Genomic DNA, 26,316 nt, shown 5'->3' with positions numbered 1-26,316 from the left:
GGAAGTGTTCGAGATCTTTTCGAAATTCTTATCTTTGTGTCTTATTGAATAGTTGAAAAGAAAACAAATGTTGGTTCTGCACCAACGATTTTAAAGCTTGTAATTCAATCAGGTGAGTGAACACAGTTCGTCAGCTAAAATAAAAAATTTTCTCCATAATTTTACGTTTTACCATTGTTTTCGGCGTCTATGTTGTTCGCTGTTTGAGTGCAACGCAGCGGATATGTTATCTTCTTTCTTACGTTATCTTGTTTTGTGTTCGTGTTTATGGTTTGCGTAGTTTTTCAAGACACGCTGGTTTAAAAAAGAGCAGCTCGCCTTAATATACTTTGTAGACTGCCAAATTTTTGTGCGGTTTTTCCATTTTCCTGATGAGAAAACAAAAAAACGATATTTCTCCTGATATGCAAGACACTTTTTCATGCACCGATAGAAGCTTAAAAACGCACAAACGAATAATATAGAATGCAAGGCACAGCACAGCACAGCACTTGCTAAAGCAAACGAGAACGGAAACAACAAGCGTGCATCAACGCCATAACAAACGCTGTACTGGAAATTACACACATCACAGCAGTCGGCTCGGATTCAGTGACATGACATTGTGACATTTTTGCATTAATTAGTATTGGTAATAAGTTTTGGTAAATGGAGAAACTGATGATGCCGTTTTAGGCGAAATATATTTTTCTCTAAATAAATCGATCTGAGCTGTTTGAAGATCGCTGTGTTTGGATTTTAATACATTATTAGTATTGGTAATTATAAATTCGTCGCAAAATCAACTTTACAGTAGGAGTGTTTGGACTTATATGGCGTGAAGTCGCAAATACAAAATATTGTTGTAACAAAGGTTGAAAAACGTGAATTGTGATCACCAGCCATGAAACATTTAGCGTGACCTTCAGTAGAAAGTGGTGAAAGTTTACTGAGGTTTGCTCAACATAAAAAGACGTAATAACATGAAATCTTACAAAAATGTTTGAAGCAAAATTATAACAACAGTATCAACAACAAGAGTGGTGAATGTTTCAGTTACTCTCGTGCTTTGCGGGGATACAGCTAGGGATTAAACATATATGCTGTGGCTTTACAATGCCGTTGTGCATTTTACATCATTGTGATATTTGCTAAAACACCATTGCGAATCGTTAAGAATGATGCTACAGTTTACAATATTAAAAAAGTGGTACGATTTTTGCTCCATTGAACAAAAACTGTCGACATCAGCACAACAATTACCAGTTACCTTCCGTTATAGGTTTGGCGCCGTCTGGAACTGGGGATAAAACATATGCTGTATCTGTAATAAGTTTCATTTGTTTAGAAGTTAAATATGGCTACTAATAATGCCTTCGGAGATCTGGATATTGTTGTGTTTGTCGGTAAGTATGAAATGAACTTACAGTAAGTGTCTTTGTGTGTATTTTGTAGCGAAAGCGGAAGGAGCGTTAAAAAAGAATGAAAGACGTGAGGTTTGAAACTAACTTTAACCTTGTGGTGAAATGTTTCAGTTACTCTCGTGCTTTCTGCCGCCATCGGAATCTTCTTCGCGGTGAAAGATCGACGAAAGGAAAATGTTGAAAACTATTTTTATGGAGGCAGAAAGATGTCACCAGTAAGTCCAAACTTAAAGCTTGATATCCACGAAATCTACGATAAAGAAGTACTTTGTCCAATAGGTACCGGTTGGCTTTTCCATCGCCGTTACCTTAATTTCTGCAATCACCGTTCTCGCTTTTCCATCAGAGGCGTACCTGTTTGGAATGGTGACGATTTGGTATTCTTTTTCTATGGTAGTGCCGACGTTCGTTGCCTGCGTCTACTACATTCCTCTGATACACCGCCTTCGACTCAACACCATTTATCAGGTTTACTTGTTCTGTTTCATGTGTTGGGCCATATCGTGTGTTGAAAGAAACCTTCATTCCAACGGTTCCAAACATTTCTGTGTGTGACAGGAAAGATTTACCGCAGATACGACGCAAATTTTGTTGAAAATTCAATTTTGCGTCAAAAATTTTTTTTACAGTAAGCCCGTTTACATGAACAATTGAAGAGAATTCGAATGCGCTTCGCTCAATCGCTCCTCCCGTTTTTTGCGCAAGAGGAGCGATGGAGCACTCAATTGCCCTCGCGCTCAATCCGTTTGAGAACAGAATCATGCTAAGGGTTTTAGGTGTGCGTTTTTTTAAGTTTGTCGCATTGGATTATAGATAAATGATGCTTGACATAGGTTTTAAAGTTTTAGGTGTAGACCGTCCACATTGCATGCAGTGTGATGGATTCCAGCACACTTAATCTTTTTAGTTCATTTCTTGTTTTTTTCTTCGATTCCAGCGCAAACGGAATGCTGTTCAAGAAAATTTAACTTGTTTAGATGTTTGTTTATTTTACCACGATTTTAGTGAATAAAAATTGCCAAACCTCACATTTAAACACATGCGAATTTGAGATGTTCCAATTCGTCTCGTTTCCGATCGTATATGTAAACGGGCTTACAGGTTCTTTACCATTTTTGCGTGCGACGCATTTACAAAGAGTTACCATTTATATCAAAGGTACCAAGTGTGAAAGTTTCATTTTAAAAAAACTCGAATCCTTTTTCCTTGAATTGTTGGGCGACTCCTTTAAAATGTAACGCACAGTACTGTAACCTCTGCCTTTTGCTTAAGCTTAACCGCATTCTTTGCATTTTCAGTATCTAGGATTGCGATTTCATCCAATCGTCAGAAAGTTTACATCGGCTGTTGGAATAATAAACGAAGTACGGGGATGTGTTTGAAATTTCGATTAAGTCGGTTGTTGTCCAAAATACTCTTTACACTTCAAAATAGTGTTATTTGATTTAAACTTTCAGCATCAAAGGTCACGAAAATTTAAGTGTGTTAACCATGTCTACGCAACCAATTTTGCAGATGGTATACATGGGAGTAATATTATATCTTCCGGCTCTTGCTCTTAGTGCTGTGACACCTATCTCTATTACGACGAGCATCATCATGACCATCGTCATCTGCACTATGTACACGACTGTTGTAAGTTGCATAACACGTTCTACCTCACGAAAACTTATTGCACTTTAGTCAGGGGATTATTAAAACATTATACGTTTGTGGTAAATAAACTGTATTTATATTAAAGATTTGTTGTGGTGCATTCTTTTGAATGGGAGCTTGCTCTTTCCTTTTTGTACTGTTAAGAGGTGTGTAAACGTCTTTGTTCGTTTTGTTTTTCACACGCTTTATTTCTTTTTGTATTTTCACTTCACCTTCACTTTTACTCACATGTTTTTCTTTGTTTACTTACACTCACCTTTTATAATATATTTGTAATTATTTCTATTTTACTCGTTTTTATACGCCCGAGCAGTCACGCTTGCGTGGCAAACGTGGACAGTGATAATTGGTGTAAGTGCTGGCGGCGAAAAGAATAAGCGAAAAACCAGGCAGTTCTCTGGTGGTGGCGAGTAGAAAGCACTGTTTTTATTGTGGCGAGAAGTAATTGTTGTGAACGCTATATGTGCAGTGGAAAGTCCTTTTTGTATAAAAAACAACCGTTGTTTTATCCGTACTTTTACCATTTTACGCTTTTATACCTATTAGCGCTTCCATTCTATTACAAAACTAGCCACCTTGGTCGTGTGACTCCAGGTCTTGGCGATAGGCCGTTAGTGCGGAGTAACCTGGGCGTTAGCCGGTTTAGAGAGAAGCTAATTTCGGTTACATTTGGCGAGCACGCCAGGACTCTGCTATCGCTTATAAGGGGTCACACGGCTTTCAGAGAACTTAATGTCTTTTAATTTGTTTTTATCGCCACCGCGCTTTGTGCCGGGACAAGATGTTGGCCAGTTTGTTTCCTTATTTGAATCGTACTGTGAGAGTGTGAAAGCTAGTGAGGAAGTGAAGCGTCATCTTTTTTTGACATCAATTGATGATGACCTCCGCTGGCTAGTTCAGGGAAACGACAATAATGTTTTTCAACTGAAGTACGATGAGTTAATTAGCCGCGCCCTAAAGCAAGGTTCTGACCACTCGCGCCTCCATGAAACACGCGCGATGTTGTTTGGCCGGCGGCAGTTGCCACAGGAAAGCATTAAGGACTTTGTGTATGCTTTGAAAGCTCTTGGCGACAAGGCTTATCCCACGGAGGAGACTATTAAAAATGAGGTTTTATATTCATTACTCTTTGTTGGCATGTTGGACCAGCACATGGCCAGGTCCTTGCCGCAACGGTTGGAATATAAACGGGACTTTTGGACCGCCGCTCAGATGGTTTTGTCCACGCATGTACCGGAAATGTCCCAGGTTTTAGGCGTGTGTCGTCGTGATGTTCAAGGTCCATCAGAATCAAAACAACCGGAAAAGGATGCAGACATCGGCGTTCGAGAATTCCAAAAAACTGTGACCGCGCTCCAGAAGGACATTGAGCTGGTACGCCGCGAGGTGCAACGATTGGGGAAACCAACACTACATCAGATGGCAGACAGGTTGGATCGACGCTGTTTCGCCTGTGGTAAACCAGGACATTTGCAAAGATTTTGCCCCATGCAAGGTAAGCGCGGCTTTTATACCAGTTTTACGCCTCGCAGGAATTTCAATAAAAGACCTGGTACCCCTGTGACCCAAGAGGCAAAAGCAAGTGTATGTTTGAAGGACACGGAAACCAAAACTTCGAATCCTACCAATAATCAGAACATGAGCAAGAGTCCCACCAAACCCCAATTAGTCCGGTTTGTCAACGTTTCCATCGCTTCGGAGCCGGTATGTGCTTTAGTTGATACTGGTGCAAGTGTATCTTTGATTAGCCAAAAGTGTTTAGAGACGTTGAGCAATGATCGCCTCAAAATCTCCCCGCTGGGCCAAAACGAACGTTTTTCTGGAATTAACGGTAGTTTGGTTTCAGTTATTGGGAAAATCACTGTGAATGTTAAACTGGGAGGGCTAGATGTTCCCACGTGTTTATATGTCGCGTCGGGCGTCGCTCACCACTTAATTTTGGGTTTGGATTTTCTGCAGAAGAACCGCTGCAGTGTGTGTTACGACCAAAATTTGTTGACAGCGGGCCGTGCTAAGGTGCCATTACTCTCGTCGTCTTTCGTACAACGTACCAGAGATATTTGTGTGACCGACGCCACAGAAGTCCCTCCAATGTCGGAGGTGTGGGTCACATGTCGTTACCACCTTGACGTCCGCGGAGAAGACATCCCTGACTTTGAAGTGTATATCGCGCGAAGACCGGGGTTTACAGAAAAGATTGGACTCTGTACAGCGAACTGTGTTTCAACTGTGCGGAAAAATGAGGTAAACATACGTATAGCCAATTTTACCGATGACCCAATCCTAGTACCATCAGCAACTAGGGTTGCTGTCGCGATTCCAGTACACGCTTTTGGCAACGTTGCATGTCCATTATCGGAATGGTGTGTTGTTGTTGAAGATAGCGGTGTGCAACCTACAGAGGAAGTTTGCAACATCTCCTTTGCACAGACACCGACCAATGAAGAAAGTTGGGAATGCATTCACCAAGGCGTGAGTATCGGAGATGGGTTGTCGGCAACCCAGAGGGAGGATGTTTTAAAACTTCTTCGTCGCCATCAAAAAGCATTTTCGACATGTAACTTTGACCTAGGCCGGACTGATCTTGTTCGACATTCGATCGACACCGGGGATGCGGCACCAATCCGTCAACATCCTCGAAGAATGTCCATCCATCATAAAACGGAGGTTGAGAAGATCATCAACGAAATGCGAAGCCAAGGACTCGTGAGACCTTCAACCTCGCCATGGTCAAGTTCGATTGTTCTGGTGAAAAAGAAGTCTGGTGAGTTACGATTTTGCGTCGACTATCGACAAGTAAACGAAGCAACAAAAAAAAACAGTTACCCTATTCCCCGGGTTGATGATAGCCTGGATGAAATGTCTGGGTCACGTTTCTTTTCCACCCTTGATCTGAAATCTGGCTACTGGCAGATCCCCATGGACGAACAATCAAGGGAGAAGACAGCCTTTGCCAGTCACATGGGTTTGTTTGAATTCACCGTGATGCCTATGGGATTATGCAACTCAGCGGCAAGCTTCCAACACCTAATGCGTATTGTGCTGCAGGGTATAGAGTGGCAAGGAACACTCGCATACTTAGACGATGTGATTGTTTATGGTAGAAATTTCAACGAACACATGCAGCGTCTTGAAGATGTTCTTTCACGCCTGGAGTCGGCTGGACTTACACTAAAGCCAACGAAGTGCGACCTGTTCAAAGATGAAGTGCGATTCCTTGGCCACATAGTGTCAAAACATGGAATACGATGCGACCCCGATAAGGTACGATCAGTTAAAGATTGGCCAGTACCAAAATCTGTAAAACAGGTGCGTCAATTTGTGGGTCTTACATCGTATTACAGAAAGTTTGTTAAAGATTACGCTCGTATCGCCTCCCCCTTACACAAATTGACAGAAAAGGGACGTCGTTTTATCTGGACGGACAGTTGCCAGCAGGCGTTCGCCAGCCTGAAAAGAATTCTGACAACAGCTCCAGTTCTACAGTATCCCGACTTTAGCCGACCCTTCGTGTTGGACACCGATGCCTCGGACACAGCCGTAGGTTGTGTTCTCGGTCAGGAAATTGACGGTAAGGAGCATGTGATCGCTTACGGCAGTAGATCATTGAGCAAAGCTGAAAAGCATTATTCCACAACTCGCAAGGAATTGCTGGCCGTCATATTTGCGACTAAGTTGTATCGCAGTTATTTGCTCGGATCGAAATTTTTGTTGCGCACAGACCATTCATCCCTTCGCTGGCTGTGGAGATCCAGGGAACTCTATGGACAATGTGCTCGATGGGTTGAACACCTGGCTAGTTACAATTTTGATCTTCAACACCGGCCCGGAAAGAAGCACACAAACGCAGACGCGCTCAGCCGGAGGCAACCGGAAGATGACGGATTCCCTTACACAGTTCGTGAGGATGAGTCATTGGAAGAGGTACTTGCACTTGATTTAAAGGCGGAGTACGGGTATGAGTCCACCCATGTAGCAGAAGCGCAGTATGGGGACTTAAGTTTGCGCCCTGTAGTGAAATGGGTACAACAGGGAATAAGGCCGTCTTTTCGCCACGTCAAACGCCTGTCGGCAGAGACAAAACACTTATGGAGCCTTTTCGAGCGGCTCTCATGTCACGGTGGGGTGCTATTCATTACTGACCCTGGTGCGGTGCCAGGTTTAAACGATGTTCAGAAAGTGTTGGTACCCTTTGCCATGCGCAGCGAAGTGCTGTCCGCGTGCCACGACCAGGTACATGGCGGGGGACACTTGGGAATGGCTAAAACCCTGAGCAAACTGTCACAGCGTTTTTACTGGCTAAAATGGAGAGAAGAGACCGAGGCTTATTGCCGTAAATGCGAACACTGTCAACGAAATAAGAAACCAACCACTACCACCCGAGCACCGTTAGTTCCATCACAAGAAATGCGACCGATGCAACGCGTTGAGATTGACGTGCTTGGTCCACTTCCGTTAACTAGGACAGGATACCAGTATGTCCTAGTCGCTTGTGATTTATTCACAAAATATGTCAGAGCGTGGCCTATGCGGCATCAAACCGCACATGAAACAGCGAGCATTTTGTTTCACAGGTGGCTAACGGTACATGGGGTACCTGAGGTAATTCACTCCGATCAAGGGGGGAATTTCGAAAGCAAATTATTTGCAGAACTGGTGAGGTTGATGGGTTGTAAAAAGACCCGAACGACGCCATATCACCCCGCGAGCAATGGGGGAGTCGAACGCAACAACCGCACCATCATAACAATGCTCCGCAATTACGTCCAACGCGATAGTAAACAATGGGATGAAGCACTGTCGGCGGTGGTGGCTTCGTACAACGCAAGCCGGCATGAAAGCACGGGGGTATCCCCTCACTTTCTACTTACAGGACACGAACTGCGCCTACCCGCCGATCTCATTTCTCCAGATCATGAAGTGGCAACGACTCCGCTGGTTCATTTGGATGGGCTACGAGCTCGGTTGCGACTGGCCGAGGAGGTAGCCAGAGAAACCCTGACGACCCAACGAGTTCACATGCAAGAACAATATAATAGACGACGGCATGGAGACGAAATCACGAAAGGCGACATCGTTCTGTTGGAGAATCCGGTGGTTCCGCCTGGCGAGTGCCGAAAATTCATCAGACCATACAAAGGCCCTTTTAAAGTTATTGAGCAACACGGTATGGTGAATTACCTTATTGAAGGAGAGGATGGCAAACAGCAGCAAGTACATTTTAACCGCTTGAAAAAGGCAAACATGCCTTACCATGAAAAAGAACGCCGAAGCACGCAGCCGGATGAGCTCGGGCTGCACGACACAGACAATTTTGTTATCTACACACCACAAAGCGAAACACGCACGAACGCACCCACTGCGCAGGATACTGGGTTGCCTACACGGCCATTGATGGACGTTGGTCAAGGTTTGGGCGCCGACATAAATGACGCTGCGGCGACGATGAATGATAGCCGGCCACAGCGAAATCGGCGACAAACCAAATTTTATCAAGCGTCCTAACGGAGTAGGACAATTTTTAACGTGGGGGGTGTAAACGTCTTTGTTCGTTTTGTTTTTCACACGCTTTATTTCTTTTTGTATTTTCACTTCACCTTCACTTTTACTCACATGTTTTTCTTTGTTTACTTACACTCACCTTTTATAATATATTTGTAATTATTTCTATTTTACTCGTTTTTATACGCCCGAGCAGTCACGCTTGCGTGGCAAACGTGGACAGTGATAATTGGTGTAAGTGCTGGCGGCGAAAAGAATAAGCGAAAAACCAGGCAGTTCTCTGGTGGTGGCGAGTAGAAAGCACTGTTTTTATTGTGGCGAGAAGTAATTGTTGTGAACGCTATATGTGCAGTGGAAAGTCCTTTTTGTATAAAAAACAACCGTTGTTTTATCCGTACTTTTACCATTTTACGCTTTTATACCTATTAGCGCTTCCATTCTATTACAAAACTAGCCACCTTGGTCGTGTGACTCCAGGTCTTGGCGATAGGCCGTTAGTGCGGAGTAACCTGGGCGTTAGCCGGTTTAGAGAGAAGCTAATTTCGGTTACAGGTGGACTGTGTGTTTTGTTAACAAATCAAATAATAATAAAACTATGCCGTCAAAAATGGGCAGGGAATCGTGTACCTGAGGCTTTTGATTACTTTATAACTCGATCCAAATAAAACAATGAATCCTCATCGGTCAATGCCCGACGGAGGAAAGATTTTGACACTCATATAAAGATACTATGCCATTACCTTATCCCTGATATCTCTGTTTTAACTTTTTGTATACATTTTGACACTCTTTTAGCTCTGTGACTTTTGACCATTTGCATCAACACGTTATAGTTTGGTGGGAATTCACAGCACCGATTAATGCTGAATACTTACAATGCAGGGCGGACTTAAAGCAGTTATATGGATAGATACCTTGCAAGCCGCCATTATGCTTATCGGTTCACTTTCGGTAATTGTGCAAGGCACAATTAAGGTTGGAGGCATCGGTGAATTATGGAAATCTATTGAGAGAAGTGGACGAAACAACATATGGACGTAAGCTATTATCTTACTTTATGCCTGTAATAAACTTTTCAAGAGATGTGAACAAATAATTATTTAACGACCAAACAATTCTTGTTGATTAGTGTGCAAAAAATGTGCTTAGTACCTATTTTAGTGTTTGTTCGTTTTTACATTTGGAAATAAACATGGCGGTGTTTCAGATTTGATTTGGATCCAACGATTCGTACAACCTTCTGGACTGTTATGGTTGGATTGAGCATCTCACAAACTAAAGCAGCGTGTTTGAATCAGTCAGTCTGCCAACGATACCTGTCTTGTAAATCTGTTAGAGGCGCAAGAATGTAAGTCTCCGTTCAGAAATAAGGTTGTGTGTTTTTGACCAGCATTGTTATATAAAATGTGTGTGAAAATAAGAATAAAGCTTTTTAATCCAAACATTAGTTTGGGATAAACAACTGATTGAGATATAACCAAAAATTTTCCTTGCTGGAGACAGTTAATGCAAGCAATAGGATTCATAGGAACGTGCGACCAGTTTACAGTCATATAAAACCAATAAAGTCGTTTTACAGTGCTTCCTGTACTGCTCTTTTTCCGAATATCGTCTTTACGATGATAGCGATGTGCAGTGGATGTGTTGCATACGCCTACTTCGAAGGTTGTGATCCGATAAAATCAAAGAAGATTGAAAAATTAGATCAAATGGTTCCTTATCTTGCACTTGAAGTATTTCATGGTCTACCGGGAATGTCGGGATTGTTTATTGCAGCAGCCTACAGTGGCACGTTAAGGTAACGTGCAAGCTTGTTACTTCTTAAAACTATGCAACAAAATATCTAGTGAAAGCGCAAACTTTTAATAGCATAAAATTGTATATTTATGATTTTATAATTTGTTTAACTTTAACAGTTCTGTGTCTTCTGGGATCATCTCTCTAAGTTCCTTGTTTCTTGAGGATTTCTTTGTTCCGCTGAAGCCACACATGACGCACACATGGAAACTAATAATCAGCAAGCTAACGTGTAAATTTTAAGATAATGCGGTAAGACAGAATGATGATTTTGTTACATTTGCAGCACTAACGGTCGGCGTCTTGGTAGCTATCATAGCCTTCCTGTTTACTCCCAGTTCGCAGACCATCGTTTTCATCATATTCTCAATCCAGGGAGCTTTGGAAGGCCCAAAAATCGGGCTATTTACACTTGGAGTATTTATTCCTCATTGTAATGCGGTGGTTAGTTTAATCACGTATTTGCTTCGACTTACGCAAAAAAATATTTTATGTTCCCGTCTTTGCAGGGCGCCTTGATTGGACAAGTTGTCGGTACTGGGTTTGCTCTCTGGTTAGCCCTTGGAGGTCTGATTAACGGAAAAGACCCAGAGTCCCAGCGTATGCTTCCTATTTATACTGATAACTGCACGTTTTCGGAGATCACTGGACACAATGAAACTAACACCCATATTTCCACAAATAGTTACATGAAGTCAACCACTTGGGGTAATATTACAACCCCCACTACTACTTCCATTGAAGTGTAAGTTGTATCTATAGGACAGACAACCTGTGTTCGAATCGAAAGTTCCACAGGAGGGAATATTTGTAAACAACCGTGCGATAACATCACATATTTCTATAATAATCGACAGTTGTGTAACTACACTATAAACATATAAATTCAATGTTGCCTGTTTGTCTAGTGCTGTGTGTATTTAAGTATTCTGAAATAATAATTTGAAATTTGAACACCAGTTTGTCTAGGTAATTTGAACATATATTTTCGTATCTAACAATAAGTCGTATTCGTGTATAACTATCACATTTGCAATCATGGTATTAATGTGCGGATAAATCACCTCATGGTAAAACTCTCACACTTTCTATCGGTGAAACTTGTGCAAAAAGTTGTCAACGAGCAAATGTTATGTAACGCAGAGATCAAAAAAGTTACAACCCAATCCAGGCAATGTCGTTCATGTACTACTCACTCGTCGGGTGTGTCGTTACATTGACTGTGAGTATCTTGGTATCAGCTTGCACAGGTTAGTCTTTCATGTCTACGAACACACACATGATAGAGTACGAAGTGCTTTACTTTTAAATAGTGCTAGAAGTTTTTCAATAAAATGTAAACTTTTTTGGCAGCATTTTAAAATATACATAAATAAGGAAAGAAAATTTGTCCTGCTAATACCTTGTCACGCGCTCTCTTTAAAAGGTTTGAGGGATCCGAAAAAAATGGACCCGAGGTTGTTTGTACCTTTTATTGACAATCCTTTATTACCGAAGTCAGTAGTAAGATTTTTTCGATTTGGAGTTCCTCCTCTTGAGGACGAGACAAAGAAAGAAAACAAAGAGGAAGATGTGGATTTCCATCTAGTTGAAGCTGCTTCAGGAACACTTCATTCTTGTGCACATTCATTCAACAAATAATACCGCAATATGTGTTTACTGCAATATGTCAGGAACACTTGATTCTTAGAATAAAAATACTGGCCTCATACTGCTGTTAACATTGTCATGTTTCATGACGAGAAACGTTTCGGCAAGAATATATGCCACTTGATTCTTGTTTATATGTGCCCTTCGTGTCAAAATAAAGCAGTTTTTAGGATGTCAAAAAATCAGCTTCACTTTATTTACTGCTATGTAGAGATACAAAGCATAGCAGGGGGTTTGTCTAAATTATCGGTGATAACTGATGCCCACAGGAATTAAAACATCAGTCAACAGCTCAAACTAAGTAGCCGATTTAAAATGCCAAACTTCTGCATGCACTTAAACACACGTATATCTACCAAAGTAGGTTTCCCGACTGATAAATCCTCGTCAATGTTCTTGACCCACCGCAATGCTATCCGTCTCGCACTGGTGTGATTTTTACGGTTGAATGAAAACAGTTGCGCCAGTAGTTGCTGGCACGAATTTTGTCGTGCTTTTTGCTGTTCTTGATTCAGCAAAAAGTGTACAAGGGGTAAAGTTTTTTACCAGCACCGCAACTACACCATTAAACAGCGTGTGCAGTAATAAAGCTGTACAACAGCCACCGTTTATTGGCGTACAATAGTTGTTAAGTCCATCTCGCCGTACGTGGTTGACATGAAGCCTAAATGTAAAGAGAGGACGGAATATATCAGTTTTAATGCTTGCCTGTGATCTCTCAAGATATCTTGACAAAAAAAACTTAAGCAGAAGCACTTATTATATTCACTGGTATGAAATTGTAGTAGTTGCACTCAATACCGTAAAATGTAAAGTTATGATAATCCAGAGACAGTTTTTCTTTTTGTCATAGGCATTTCCAAACTTACGAACCTCGCTTAATCATTTTATTAAACTATTACCCCCACGTTACCGATTTGGGTAAAAAACATCAAAATTGTTTTTTTACACACACAATGACTCAACAGCGTCATCTATCGGTAGGACGATAGCAATTTTTGCCTCCGACTTGTCTTATTTGTTCATTCCTGAAATGAAAGACACTAAGCTGCCCCAGACCACCGAGGAAGCGAAAAACTTGAGGAGGTAATTAATTGTGTAATTCAAAATTGCCAAAGTTCGTCTCGGTATTAAGGTAATATCGTTGTTGTTGATTTAAACAAGGTCAGCAAACTTAAAATGGATGCAAATCAGGATTATGAGCAAGGTGTTGAAGAATTTTAACAAGCACCTACTGAAGAGAATATTTTTCCATCTTTGTGTGGATCTATTATTCTTTTAACGTTTTGTTCAAATCAATATAATACCAAATGTTTGAAATTGATATGCTTTGGTTGATGAAACGTTTATTTTTTCATTTTTGCGAATGATTTTTTGCGAATTTTCACACTATATTAATGGGACCAAAAATAACAATTAAAGTAATCAAAACAACGACGTCACTCCAATCCAATAGAATTAAACGTTATAATTAAACGTTAATAAATGACAACACAAAAAAGCAAACCTTATATTCTATTTTTGCTCCCCTCTATTATTTTAGCAACACACTCCTTCTTGTACCATGCAAAATAGCAGGTTTTGCAAACTTTTTGTAGCATCATACCACTCTGTTTGACACTTGACGCAAGCTGCGCATTCACAGTCTAGTATCTTAAGGTTTATGATAGGAGCTCTGCTGTGTAAATATTCGCCAATGATTGATAATCAACTAACGATTTTAAATGTAATGTATAACGATGATGCCTTATTTTTTAAATACAAGAAAATACAACGTGTTACTTCTACTTTCAAAAACCATACTGAAAAATTATTTAAAATAAACATCCCTGAAATTAACAACCCAGCTTCGCTACCCATTTAGTTGCAACATGTTTTTTTCTCTTGGGTGTATAATAAAAGTATAAGGAATACGTAATACGTAATACGTACCTATACCCCATTAAACAGTATTTATCAGCACTCTGACAAACGTAGTATTTGGTTTACAGTTTCTGGCAACATATTTCACTTTACCGCATGTGTCCTTTTTGTGAAGTAAATAACCATTGTTAATGCTAACGCTTCATGAAACTACGTCTTAACACTCCTTGAGCTAAAATTTAAAAAAATAATAAAATTGCTTCACAGGGTGCTTTCTAGACGTTGGCTTGCTTTCTTCTTGTGTTTTGTAGGCCTTGTTTCAAGAAAACAAATAAAAACAAGATTTGTTTAAAATTTGGGAATTCTCCCTGTTAAGGTTGCACAATCAAATACCTCCTCAAGTTTTTCGCTTCCTCAGTGGTCTGCGGCAGCTTTGTATCTTTCGTTTCAGGAATGAACAAATAAGACAAGGCGGAGGCAAAAATTGCAAGAGACATACCGATAGATGGCGCTGTTGTGTCGCCAGATTCGCCTGCAAAATACAACGTTTTATCCTACGATACAGGGGGTTATTAAAGATGTCGATTTAACAAATTGTAAACGATTGTTAGACCTTTTTCATTTTTTGCAGTTCGCAATTCTAGATTTAAGCTTTCACAACAACGTGAATCATGTGAAGATTGAAATGGTTTATTTACAACCTATTTATCAAGTACTCAAATCAACGCTGCTGCAAAATTATGTGAAATATTAAACTTTGAAGTTCTAATTAAACTCAACAATATCTAATGTCTGTATATTGAAAAACTGTATTTCCTACCAGCATATATCATATGTCGAGATAACGATCTCCACTCAAGTTATCGTTGTTTAAGGCGATTGCGAGGTAAGTCATGAAAACGACGACCCTGAAAACATCACAAAATACGAATGTCCGTTTTTGGCTTTAGATGTTCAATCTTTGTCTTTTTAATATACCTGTGTAAGAGTGTTTTTCTAATAAAACTTACCACGCAAACAAAACAGTGACAAGTCTGCCGATAAGAAAAAATGCCTTGGCCATTTGCGCGAAAGTGGAACAAATAGTTTCCGCTCGACTATCTTCTGTTTTTTTTCTCTTCCACCAAAGCTACGGTGGTTGCAATGTCGGTTGTGGTCTGACCGTTGTAAGCGGCGATTTTCAGCAAAACTGCTTCAGCTTTATTCTTCTGTCCACTTGCTAGCAACCACACCGGTGATTCGTCCAGCAACCTATAGAATCAGTGGGAATGAAAAAAAGGTGGAAAGTGAAATAAACCTTGCTTTAGTTTGCTTCTATTTATAAATCACATCAAAACTTGTGCTTAGTAAGAGTTATTTTAGTTTCAACATAATTTATATCAGCCACAGCCGCAATCGTTTCGATACCATATGGGTAATAACTTTTCTGTAGTGGTGGTTATGACCATAGTGAAAATGATACATTTAATAGTTTGAATGTTAAAACTAAAACTGGAACCTACAAATAACGAACGATGGAAGCATCATGTAACCAACTGCGTATCTCGACGCTGCCATAAAATAAGCCAGCCCCCGTTTCTCGAAGCTAACCATCTCCGAACCTGGAATATAATGGAAAAAGTAACAAAACATCTTACTTCGATAACCAACAATAAGCAATCTCGGTAACAAAACTACTGAAAACCCGAGGGAAACGTTTTTGCACAGCAAGTTTTGTAAATCGGGACCAAAAGGACTAAACATGAAACTTACCTAAAACAACAATCGCCGCATAGTTTCCAACCCCCTAAAATCCAGTTAAACCGAGGAAGATCGCGTAAACAACAATGTTTGGAGCAAAACTCGTGGCAAATGATAGAACAAATTGAAGGAATGTGAATGCCAGAAACGACACTTTCCGTCCGAACCTGATTACAGATCAGCGACAAGATTTATCTTTGCATGTAGTTTTTCAGACACAAACCCATGTTGTGTATTGCTGAGCTTACCTGTCCGATACGAAACCGCTCACCAGCCCTCAAACCATTTTCCCCACCATGTACACAGATACCAAGGTTGGTTTAATCCACGCTTTGTCACATACAAGGTTGAACTGCGTATATGAGAGCCATAACAATCATTGAGCTACAGACAGGATCGGCGTTGACCTTGAAGTACCACAAAGTTAAAAATTCTTTTCTTTGCAATCTTACCAGCTAGTTCAGTGCAACAGTCCTGAGCTGCACTGGCGAGAACTTTATATATTGAAACAGTGTGTACAATTGTCTGCAGCTCAGTATGCGGATTTTACAACGCGGATTTGAATACATTCAAAATACACTCCAGGGTATTCGCTAAATATGACCGTGTTCACGATTACAGCTATCAAAATTGAATTGGTACATCCACAACCTGTAAGCTTTGTTTTGGTAATATAGTCAAAATTACCACATATTCAACATAACGGCAGATATTTCTAGTTGGTTTATTTGATGATGGCCAACACCTTAGTGGTAGTTGGTTTCACGAAACATTACCTGGGTAATGATAGTTTGCACTTTGCCTTCGTATACGTAAGACTCGCACAAATTCGTATTGTTCGTCTCATTGGATCCTGCAAAAATATTGATATTCGTATATGGTAAAATATAAAGGACGAAAGAGTTGCAGCAAAACAGGTATGCATATAATAATTGCATTAAATGTAATGTCGCTTTGGAGTTGGTTCCACATGTATACGTTATACCTTCCATTTGCGTGCTGTGGACAGGGAAGCAAGCGTCTATGGATAGGTTTCCGTTTACGACTTCTTCTGTTGTCGTGTTGAAGGGAACTGACTCGTTTATCTGCAAGCAAAAGTACATGAGTACAAGACAGGTAATGTCGCACAATGCAAATCGATTTTCTGCACCGTCGAAAACACAACCATTTGAAACAAATGCGCATTATAATTGCGTGGATGCAGTATTAAAATAATACCACATCATTCATTCGTTGAACAAAATAGATCAAAATAAGGGTACAGAGCTAATTAATATAATTTACATAATTTTGTTTAGTTCGCGGTTCTTTTACCATCACATTTTTGACAAATGTCAGTGAAGTTTTTATAATCTATGTCAAGGTAAATAAGTAGAATATAACTTACATGAAGATGCTTTGTGTATGCTGAAGAATAAAACTGATAGGGTGGAGTGTAATATGTAGCAAGAAACTGAAAAGCATTCATTGTATTCGTCAAAGTGCTGATAAATGTAAGCAAGCATAGACGCTTCTCATATTTTGCAAACGCTTTCAGTGGACTTTCCTTTATCATTATAATTTACAAAATATCACTATCAGTGCGGAAAGCACAACACATTCTACAAAATCATGTGTCATGTTGCAAGGATTTCTGTCTGGTACAACCTCATGCTATGTAAGCCAAAGTTCTGCTGACAGTAAGCTGATGTGCTGCATTATTCCTTTTTTTTCTCAACCAAATTCAGCACACAAACATGATATACTGCAGTTTACATTATTCATCCTGTGGTAAACCTGTCAGAATCTGTTTGTTGCTACTGTCCTGTGATGCAGCAAAGCTCAACGCATGTAACTGACATTGTGGCAAATGTTTCACCACGGTCTGCATCAAGCGTGAATCTCGCTCTTCCAAGGTCAATCGAACGTTTTTTAAGTAAACACCCTAAAAGAACAATCTCTTTGTTCCGTGCGAACAGTTCACCTTGACGCTTCGCTTTTCACAGCGGTTAATCAAGTCATCCACCTCGGGTCTGTTCTGCATGGATTGCACCGGTTTCTGCCTGAAGTAAAAGAAAACCGCTGCATTGTGAAAGCGTTCGTTACACGCGAAGCTACAGTGTTTTTTACGCCAGACATCTTTTTTCTTCCCACCCGTGGTAAATTTTCGCAAAAGAGTAATATCACAAGTCCATATATCAGAAACCAAGTCCGTGATATTTGAGCAAAGGTGGAACAAATAGTTTCCGCTCGACTCTTTTCCGTGTTTTTTTCTTCCACCAATTCTATTGTGGTTCTGACGCCAGTGGAAGACTGGCCGTTGTAATAAGTAATTTTTCAGAGCTATTTAAAAAACGCATCAGATATCCGTAAAATGGAATGTCGAAAATTGACGAGCCCATCAAACACGAGGAACCATCCAGCTGTCAAACAGATTAACGAACAATGCATCATGTGGGTGGCGCATCACTTTCCTAATTGTTTGTCGTAAAGTCTGACTTGACCTCGATGATTATAAATCAGTATTTCAATTAATATGTACCACTTTGTTCTTACCAAGTGCCATATAACGGGAAACAATGCAGACACGATATCTTTTGTGTAAGCTGCAGACAAATGGCCACTGTTTCGACCTAAAAGGTCTCATCAGTACAGATGGTGTGACTTTCAGACGACTTTGCTGACCAAACGGCCAATATTCATATTACTGGCTCCACTTTGCTTATCTTACGATATCTTTTGTATTGTACATAGCAGTTGACATGGCAATCATGTAGAATATAATATGATAAAATGGCACAGGTTTTCGACGTGCACGCCATTGTTTTGCAAAGTTTTGTGCCCGCCACAACATTTCGCAACAGCCGGTAGTTACCGAAGAAACCGCCAAACTAAATGACACCCACGCAAATCTCACAACGCCATTTAAGATAGAAAAACCTTGTAGTCAGAGGGTTTTTAAAAAACATCTACCACTTTTTTCCATAAAAAGATGTATGCCGTATTTACCTTGTGTCCCATGAAATGGCAGTTGGTAAGAATAAAGTTGTACATGTAATTTGAAAGAAAGCCAAAGCTATTATGCTGTTAATCATCTTAAGTTAAGTACACGATTCGTACACGAACTGCGTTTATCATCAGTACTATTGAATGAACTAGTTACATGAACATTTCAGAGTCACATCATGTGACCACAATACCAACAACTCGGCAGCGACTTCATGAATTGAGATATGCCAAGCCGCAGTATAAGAACCTAAATGTTAAAGAGGCGGAGAGGTTTGGAGCTTTCGTCTAGTTTTTCTTCCCGTGTAGTTGTATGTCTAACTCAGTGCTTTGCTGTATGTAGCTCGTTCATTCAATAGCACTGATGATGAACGCAGTTCGTGTTCGAAACCTTTATGTAACTTAAGATGATGAACAGCATAAGAGCTTTGGCTTAAGTAATTAACCCCAAGTATTTTGCACCCATGTAATTTGAAAGACTCATTCATAATCGAAGCCAGTCAGACTTTACGACCATATATTATCACTTCGGAAAGTCGAGCGCCACCAACTGCGATGTTCGTTGCACACTATATCACAATGTTAACTATAATGAACTTGTAAAAACAAACTGCCAAAAAACAGACTGCCAAATTTTTGTGAGACCCTAGTCCTGATATGCTACACAAGACACTTTTCCACGCAGTTTTGATACCGATACAAGCTTGAAAACGCACAAACGAATAATATAGAATGCAAGGCACAGCACAGCACTTGCTAAAGCAAACGAGAAAGGAAATCACAGCATTTAGCGTGGCCTTCAGTAGAAAGTGGTGAAAGTTTAACGAAGTTTGCTTTAACGAAATGTTTGAAGCAAAATGATAACAACAATATCAACAACAAGAGTGGTGAATGCTTCAGTTACATTTGTGCTTTGCGGGATACAGGTGGGGATTAAACATATGCTGTGGCATTACAATGCCGTTGTGCGTTTTACATCAGTGATATTTGCTAAAACACCATTGCGAATCGTTAAGAATGATGCTACAGTTTACAATATTAAAAAAGTGGTACGATTTTTGCTCCATTGAACAAAAACTGTCGACATCAGCACAACAATTACCAGTTACCTTCCGTTATAGGTTTGGCGCCGTCTGGAACTGGGGATAAAACATATGCTGTATCTGTAATAAGTTTCATTTGTTTAGAAGTTGAATATGGCTACTAATAATGCCTTCGGAGATCTGGATATTGTTGTGTTTGTCGGTAAGTATGAAATGAACTTACAGTAAGTGTCTTTGTGTGTATTTTGTAGCGAAAGCGGAAGGAGCGTTAAAAAAGAATGAAAGACGTGAGGTTTGAAACTAACTTTAACCTTGTGGTGAAATGTTTCAGTTACTCTCGTGCTTTCTGCCGCCATCGGAATCTTCTTCGCGGTGAAAGATCGACGAAAGGAAAATGTTGAAAACTATTTTTATGGAGGCAGAAAGATGTCACCAGTAAGTCCAAACTTAAAGCTTGATATCCACGAAATCTACGATAAAGAAGTACTTTGTCCAATAAGTACCGGTCGGCTTTTCCATAGCCGTTACCTTAATTTCTGCAATCACCGTTCTCGCTTTTCCATCAGAGGCGTACCTGTTTGGAATGGTGACGATTTGGTATTCTTTTTCTATGGTAGTGCCGACGTTCGTTGCCTGCGTCTACTACATTCCTCTGATACACCGCCTTCGACTCAACACCATTTATCAGGTTTACTTGTTCTGTTTCATGTGTTGGGCCATATCGTGTGTTGAAAGAAACCTTCATTCCAACGGTTCCAAACATTTCTGTGTGTGACAGGAAAGATTTACCGCAGATACGACGCAAATTTTGTTGAAAATTCAATCTTGCGTTAAAAATTTTTTTTACAGTAAGCCCGTTTACATGAACAATTGAAGAGAATTCGAATGCGCTTCGCTCAATCGCTCCTCCCGTTTTTTGCGCAAGAGGAGCGATGAAGCACTCAATTGCCCTCGCGCTCAATCCGTTTGAGAACAGAATCATGCTAAGGGTTTTAGGTGTGCGTTTTTTTGAGTTTGTCGCATTGGATTATAGATAAATGATGCTTGACATAGGTTTTAAAGTTTTAGGTGTAGACCGTCCACATTGCATGCAGTGTGATGGATTCCAGCACACTTAATCTTTTTAGTTTATTTCTTGTTTTTTTTCCGATTCCAGCGCAAACGGAATGCTGTTCAAGAGAATTTAACTTTTTTGATGTTTGTTTATTTTACCTCGTTTTTAGTGAATAAAAATGGCCAAACCTCACATTTAAACACATGCGAATTTGAGATGTTCCAATTCCTCTCGTTTCCGATCGTATATGTAAACGGGCTTACAGGTTCTTTACCATTTTTGCGTGCGACGCATTTACAAAGAGTTGCCATTTATATCAAAGGTACCAAGTGTGAAAGTTTCATTTTAAAAAAACTCGAATCCTTTTTCCTTGAATTATTGGGCGACTCCTTTAAAATGTAACGCACAGTACTGTAACCTCTGCCTTTTGCTTAAGCTTAACCGCATTCTTTGCATTTTCAGTATCTAGGATTGCGATTTCATCCAATCGTCAGAAAGTTTACATCGGCTGTTGGAATAATAAACGAAGTACGGGGATGTGTTTGAAATTTCGATTAAGTCGGTTGTTGTCCAAAATACTCTTTACACTTCAAAATAGTATTATTTGATTTAAACTTTCAGTATCATAGGTCACGAAAATTTAAGTATGTTAACCATGTCTAAGCAACCAATTTTGCAGATGGTATACATGGGAGTAATATTATATCTTCCGGCTCTTGCTCTTAGTGCTGTGACACCTATCTCTATTACGACGAGCATCATCATGACCATCGTCATCTGCACTATGTACACGACTGTTGTAAGTTGCATAACACGTTCTACCTCACGAAAACTTATTGCACTTTAGTCTGGGGAGAACATTGTACGTTAGTGGGAAATAATCTGTATTTATTTTAAGTATTTGTTGTGGTACATTCTTTTGAATAGGAGCTTGCTATTTACTTTTTGTACTGTTAAGAGGTGGACTGTGTGTTTTGTTAACAAATCAAATAATAATAAAACTATGCCGTCAAAAATGGGCAGGGAATCGTGTACCTGAGGATTTTAATTAACTTATAACTCGATACAAATAAAACAATGAATCCTCATCGGTCAATGCCCGACGGAGGAAAGATTTCGACACTCATATAAAGATACTATGCCATTACCTTATCCCTGATATCTCTGTTTTAACTTTTTGTATACTTTTTGACACTCTTTTAGCTCTGTGACTTTTGACCATTTGCATCAATACGTTATAGTTTGGTGGGAATTCACAGCACCGATTAATGCTGAATACTTACAATGCAGGGCGGACTTAAAGCAGTTATATGGATAGATACCTTGCAAGCCGCCATTATGCTTATCGGTTCACTTTCGGTAATTGTGCAAGGCACAATTAAGGTTGGAGGCATCGGAGAATTATGGAAATCTATTGAGAGAAGTGGGCGAAACAACATATGGACGTAAGCTATTATCTTACTTTATGCCTGTAATAAACTTTTCAAGAGATTTGAACAAATATCCAAAAAAAAAATTATATAACGACCAAACAATTCCTGTTGATTAGTGTGCAAAAAATCTGCTTAGTACCTATTTTAGTGTTTGTTCGTTTTTACATTTGGAAATAAACATGGCGGTGTTTCAGATTTGATTTGGATCCAACGATTCGTACAACCTTCTGGACTGTTATGGTTGGATTGAGCATCTCACAAACTAAAGCAGCGTGTTTGAATCAGTCAGTCTGCCAACGATACCTGTCTTGTAAATCTGTTAGAGACGCAAGAATGTAAGTCTCCGTTCAGAAATAAGGTTGTGGGTTTTTGACCAGCATTGTTTTATAAAATGTGTGTGAAAATAAGAATACAGCTTTTTAATCCAAACATTAGTTTGGGATAAACAACTGATTGAGGTGTAACCAAAAATTTCCTTGCTGGAGATAGTTAATGCAAGCAATAGGATTCATAGGAACGTGCGACCAGTTTACAGTCATATAAAACCAATAAAGTCGTTTTACAGTGCTTCCTGTACTGCTCTTTTTCCGAATATCGTCTTTACGATGATAGCGATGTGCAGTGGATGTGTTGCATACGCCTACTTCGAAGGTTGTGATCCGATAAAATCAAAGAAGATTGAAAAATTAGATCAAATGGTTCCTTATCTTGCACTTGAAGTATTTCATGGTCTACCGGGAATGTCGGGATTGTTTATTGCAGCAGCCTACAGTGGCACGTTAAGGTAACGTGCAAGCTTGTTACTTCTTAAAACTATGCAACAAAATATCTAGTGAAAGCGCAAACTTTTAATAGCATAAAATTGTATATTTATGATTTTATAATTTGTTTAACTTTAACAGTTCTGTGTCTTCTGGGATCATCTCTCTAAGTTCCTTGTTTCTTGAGGATTTCTTTGTTCCGCTGAAGCCACACATGACGCACACATGGAAACTAATAATCAGCAAGCTAACGTGTAAATTTTAAGATAATGCGGTAAGACAGAATGATGATTTTGTTACATTTGCAGCACTAACGGTCGGCGTCTTGGTAGCTATCATAGCCTTCCTGTTTACTCCCAGTTCGCAGACCATCGTTTTCATCATATTCTCAATCCAGGGAGCTTTGGAAGGCCCAAAAATCGGGCTATTTACACTTGGAGTATTTATTCCTCATTGTAATGCGGTGGTTAGTTTAATCACGTATTTGCTTCGACTTACGCAAAAAAATATTTTATGTTCCCGTCTTTGCAGGGCGCCTTGATTGGACAAGTTGTCGGTACTGGGTTTGCTCTCTGGTTAGCCCTTGGAGGTCTGATTAACGGAAAAGACCCAGAGTCCCAGCGTATGCTTCCTATTTATACTGATAACTGCACGTTTTCGGAGATCACTGGACACAATGAAACTAACACCCATATTTCCACAAATAGTTACATGAAGTCAACCACTTGGGGTAATATTACAACCCCCACTACTACTTCCATTGAAGTGTAAGTTGTAACTATAGGGCAGACAACCTGTGTTCGAATCGAAAGTTCCACAGGAGGGAATATTTGTAAACAACCGTGCGATAACATCACATATTTCTATAATAATCGACAGTTGTGTAACTACACTATAAACATATAAATTCAATGTTGCCTGTTTGTCTAGTGCTGTGTGTATTTAAGTATTCTGAAATAATAATTTGAAATTTGAACACCAGTTTGTCTAGGTAATTTGAACATATATTTTCGTATCTAACAATAAGTCGTATTCGTGTATAACTATCACATTTGCAATCATGGTATTAATGTGCGGATAAATCACCTCATGGTAAAACTCTCACACTTTCTATCGGTGAAACTTGTGCAAAAAGTTGTCAACGAGCAAATGTTATGTAACGCAGAGATCAAAAAAGTTACAACCCAATCCAGGCAATGTCGTTCATGTACTACTCACTCGTCGGGTGTGTCGTTACATTGACTGTGAGTATCTTGGTATCAGCTTGCACAGGTTAGTCTTTCATGTCTACGAACACACACATGATAGAGTACGAAGTGCTTTACTTTTAAATAGTGCTAGAAGTTTTTCAATAAAAAGTAAACTTTTTTGGCAGCATTTTAAAATATACATAAATAAGGAAAGAAAATTTGTCCTGCTAATACCTTGTCACGCGCTCTCTTTAAAAGGTTTAAGGGATCCGAAAAAAATGGACCCGAGGTTGTTTGTACCTTTTATTGACAATCCTTTATTACCGAAGTCAGTAGTAAGATTTTTTCGATTTGGAGTTCCTCCTCTTGAGGACGAGACAAAGAAAGAAAACAAAGAGGAAGATGTGGATTTTCATCTAGTTGAAGCTGCTTCAGGAACACTTCATTCTTGTGGACATTCATTCAACAAATAATACCGCAATATGTGTTTACTGCAATATGTCAGGAACACTTGATTCTTAGAACAAAAATACTGGCCTCATACTGCTGTTAACATTGTCATGTTTCATGACGAGAAACGTTTCGGCAAGAATATATGCCACTTGATTCTTGTTTATATGTGCCCTTCGTGTCAAAATAAACCAGTTTTTAGGATGTCAAAAAATCAGCTTCACTTTATTTACTGCTATGTAGAGATACAAAGCATAGCAGGGTGTTTGTCTAAATTATCGGTGATAACTGATGCCCACAGGAATTAAAACATCAGTCAACAGCTCAAACTAAGTAGCCGATTTAAAATGCCAAACTTCTGCATGCACTTAAACACACGTATATCTACCAAAGTAGGTTTCCCGACTGATAAATCCTCGTCAATGTTCTTGACCCACCGCAATGCTATCCGTCTCGCACTGGTGTGATTTTTACGGTTGAATGAAAACAGTTGCGCCAGTAGTTGCTGGCACGAATTTTGTCGTGCTTTTTGCTGTTCTTGATTCAGCAAAAAGTGTACAAGGGGTAAAGTTTTTTACCAGTACCGCAACTACACCATTAAACAGCGTGTGCAGTAATAAAGCTGTACAACAGCCACCGTTTATTGGCGTACAATAGTTGTTAAGTCCATCTCGCCGTACGTGGTTGACATTAAGCCTAAATGTAAAGAGAGGGTAGAATATATCAGTTTTAATGCTTGCCTGTGATCTCTCAAGATATCTTGACAAAAAAAACCTAAGCAGAAGCACTTATTATATTCACTGGTATGAAATTGTAGTATTTGCACTCAATACCGTAAAATATAAAGTTATGTTAATCCAGAGACAGTTGCGGAAATTGTAAAAAAATGGTATGCGGTATCTCAACCCGCAAATTCATTTTGTCATAAGCATTTCCAAACTTACGAACCTCGCTTAATCATTTTATCAAACTATTACCCCCACGTTACCGATTTGGGTAAAAAACATAAAAATTGTTTTTTTACACACACAATGACTCAACAGCGTCATCTATCGGTAGGACGATAGCAATTTTTGCCTCCGACTTGTCTTATTTGTTCATTCCTGAAATGAAAGACACTAAGCTGCCCCAGACCACCGAGGAAGCAAAAATGTTAAGGAGGTATTTAATTGTGTAATTCAAAATTGCCAAAGTTCGTCTCGGTATTAAGTTGATATCGTTGTTGTCGACTTAAACAAGGTCAGCAAACTTCAAATGAATGCAAATCCGGATTATGAGCAAGGTGTTGAAGAATTTTAACAAGCATCTACTGAAGAGAATATTTTTCTATCTTTGTGTGGATCTATTATTCTTTTAACGTTTGTGCAAATCAATATAATATCATATGTTTGAAATTGATATGCTTTGGTTGATGAAACGTTTAATTTTTCATGTTTGCGAATGATTGTAATTTTCACACTATATTAATGGGACCAAAAACAACAATTAAAGTAATCAAAACAACGACGTCACTCCAATCCAATAGGCCTCCCAACCAAGGGTAATCTTGTCTGTTGTTAAAAACGCAAAACAAATAATAATCCACCTGTATATGTTATCAAGCAAAGTTTCCATTTACTAATATCTGTTTGAAATATAATATTATTAAGCGTCTCCCACACTTCATTAAACGTTAATAAATGACAATAAAAAATAGCAAACCTTATATTCGATTTGTGCCACTATATTATTTTAGCAACACACTCATCCTACTACCATGCAAAATAGCAGGTCTTGTAAACTTCTTGTA

At 39.4% G+C, this 26,316-nt stretch overlaps 2 protein-coding genes and 1 pseudogene across 3 annotated transcripts; 2 read left to right on the top strand and 1 right to left on the bottom strand.

Annotated features, from left to right (window-relative positions):
- Window positions 1-1,336: 1,336 nt before the first annotated feature.
- Window positions 1,337-13,098, top strand: LOC145899741 (sodium-coupled monocarboxylate transporter 1-like). Its single transcript, XM_082988644.1, has 13 exons — window positions 1,337-1,385; window positions 1,515-1,618; window positions 1,683-1,871; window positions 2,702-2,767; window positions 2,919-3,038; window positions 9,444-9,598; window positions 9,769-9,909; window positions 10,141-10,359; window positions 10,478-10,590; window positions 10,645-10,802; window positions 10,868-11,103; window positions 11,502-11,608; window positions 12,977-13,098. Exons 1-13 carry the CDS (start codon window positions 1,337-1,339, stop codon window positions 13,096-13,098), a joined length of 1,779 nt encoding a protein of 592 aa, XP_082844770.1.
- A 243-nt stretch (window positions 13,099-13,341) lies between these two features.
- On the bottom strand, window positions 13,342-16,781 carry LOC145897260 (organic cation/carnitine transporter 2-like; annotated as a pseudogene). The gene is made up of 9 exons (XR_014402373.1): window positions 16,597-16,781; window positions 16,388-16,464; window positions 15,860-15,963; window positions 15,624-15,778; window positions 15,374-15,472; window positions 14,882-15,122; window positions 14,692-14,779; window positions 14,265-14,403; window positions 13,342-14,184 (listed from the first exon to the last, which is right to left on the bottom strand). The product of XR_014402373.1 is annotated as an organic cation/carnitine transporter 2-like (transcript).
- A 2,936-nt stretch (window positions 16,782-19,717) lies between these two features.
- On the top strand, window positions 19,718-24,550 carry LOC145897960 (sodium-coupled monocarboxylate transporter 1-like). The gene is made up of 13 exons (XM_082986414.1): window positions 19,718-19,841; window positions 19,971-20,078; window positions 20,140-20,327; window positions 21,156-21,221; window positions 21,373-21,492; window positions 21,984-22,138; window positions 22,321-22,461; window positions 22,692-22,910; window positions 23,029-23,141; window positions 23,196-23,353; window positions 23,419-23,654; window positions 24,053-24,159; window positions 24,336-24,550. The coding sequence occupies exons 1-13, from the start codon at window positions 19,793-19,795 to the stop codon at window positions 24,548-24,550; spliced, it is 1,875 nt and encodes a 624-aa protein (XP_082842540.1). The 5' UTR covers window positions 19,718-19,792.
- The last annotated feature ends 1,766 nt before the right edge of the window (window positions 24,551-26,316 follow it).

The sequence above is a fragment of the Ascidia mentula genome, chromosome 4, assembly GCF_947561715.1.
Source record: "Ascidia mentula chromosome 4, kaAscMent1.1, whole genome shotgun sequence".
In the NCBI taxonomy this organism is placed as follows: Eukaryota; Metazoa; Chordata; class Ascidiacea; order Phlebobranchia; family Ascidiidae; genus Ascidia; species Ascidia mentula.
The sequence above is the reverse complement of the archived record's forward strand: the minus strand, read 5'-3'. Positions and strand labels throughout refer to the sequence as shown.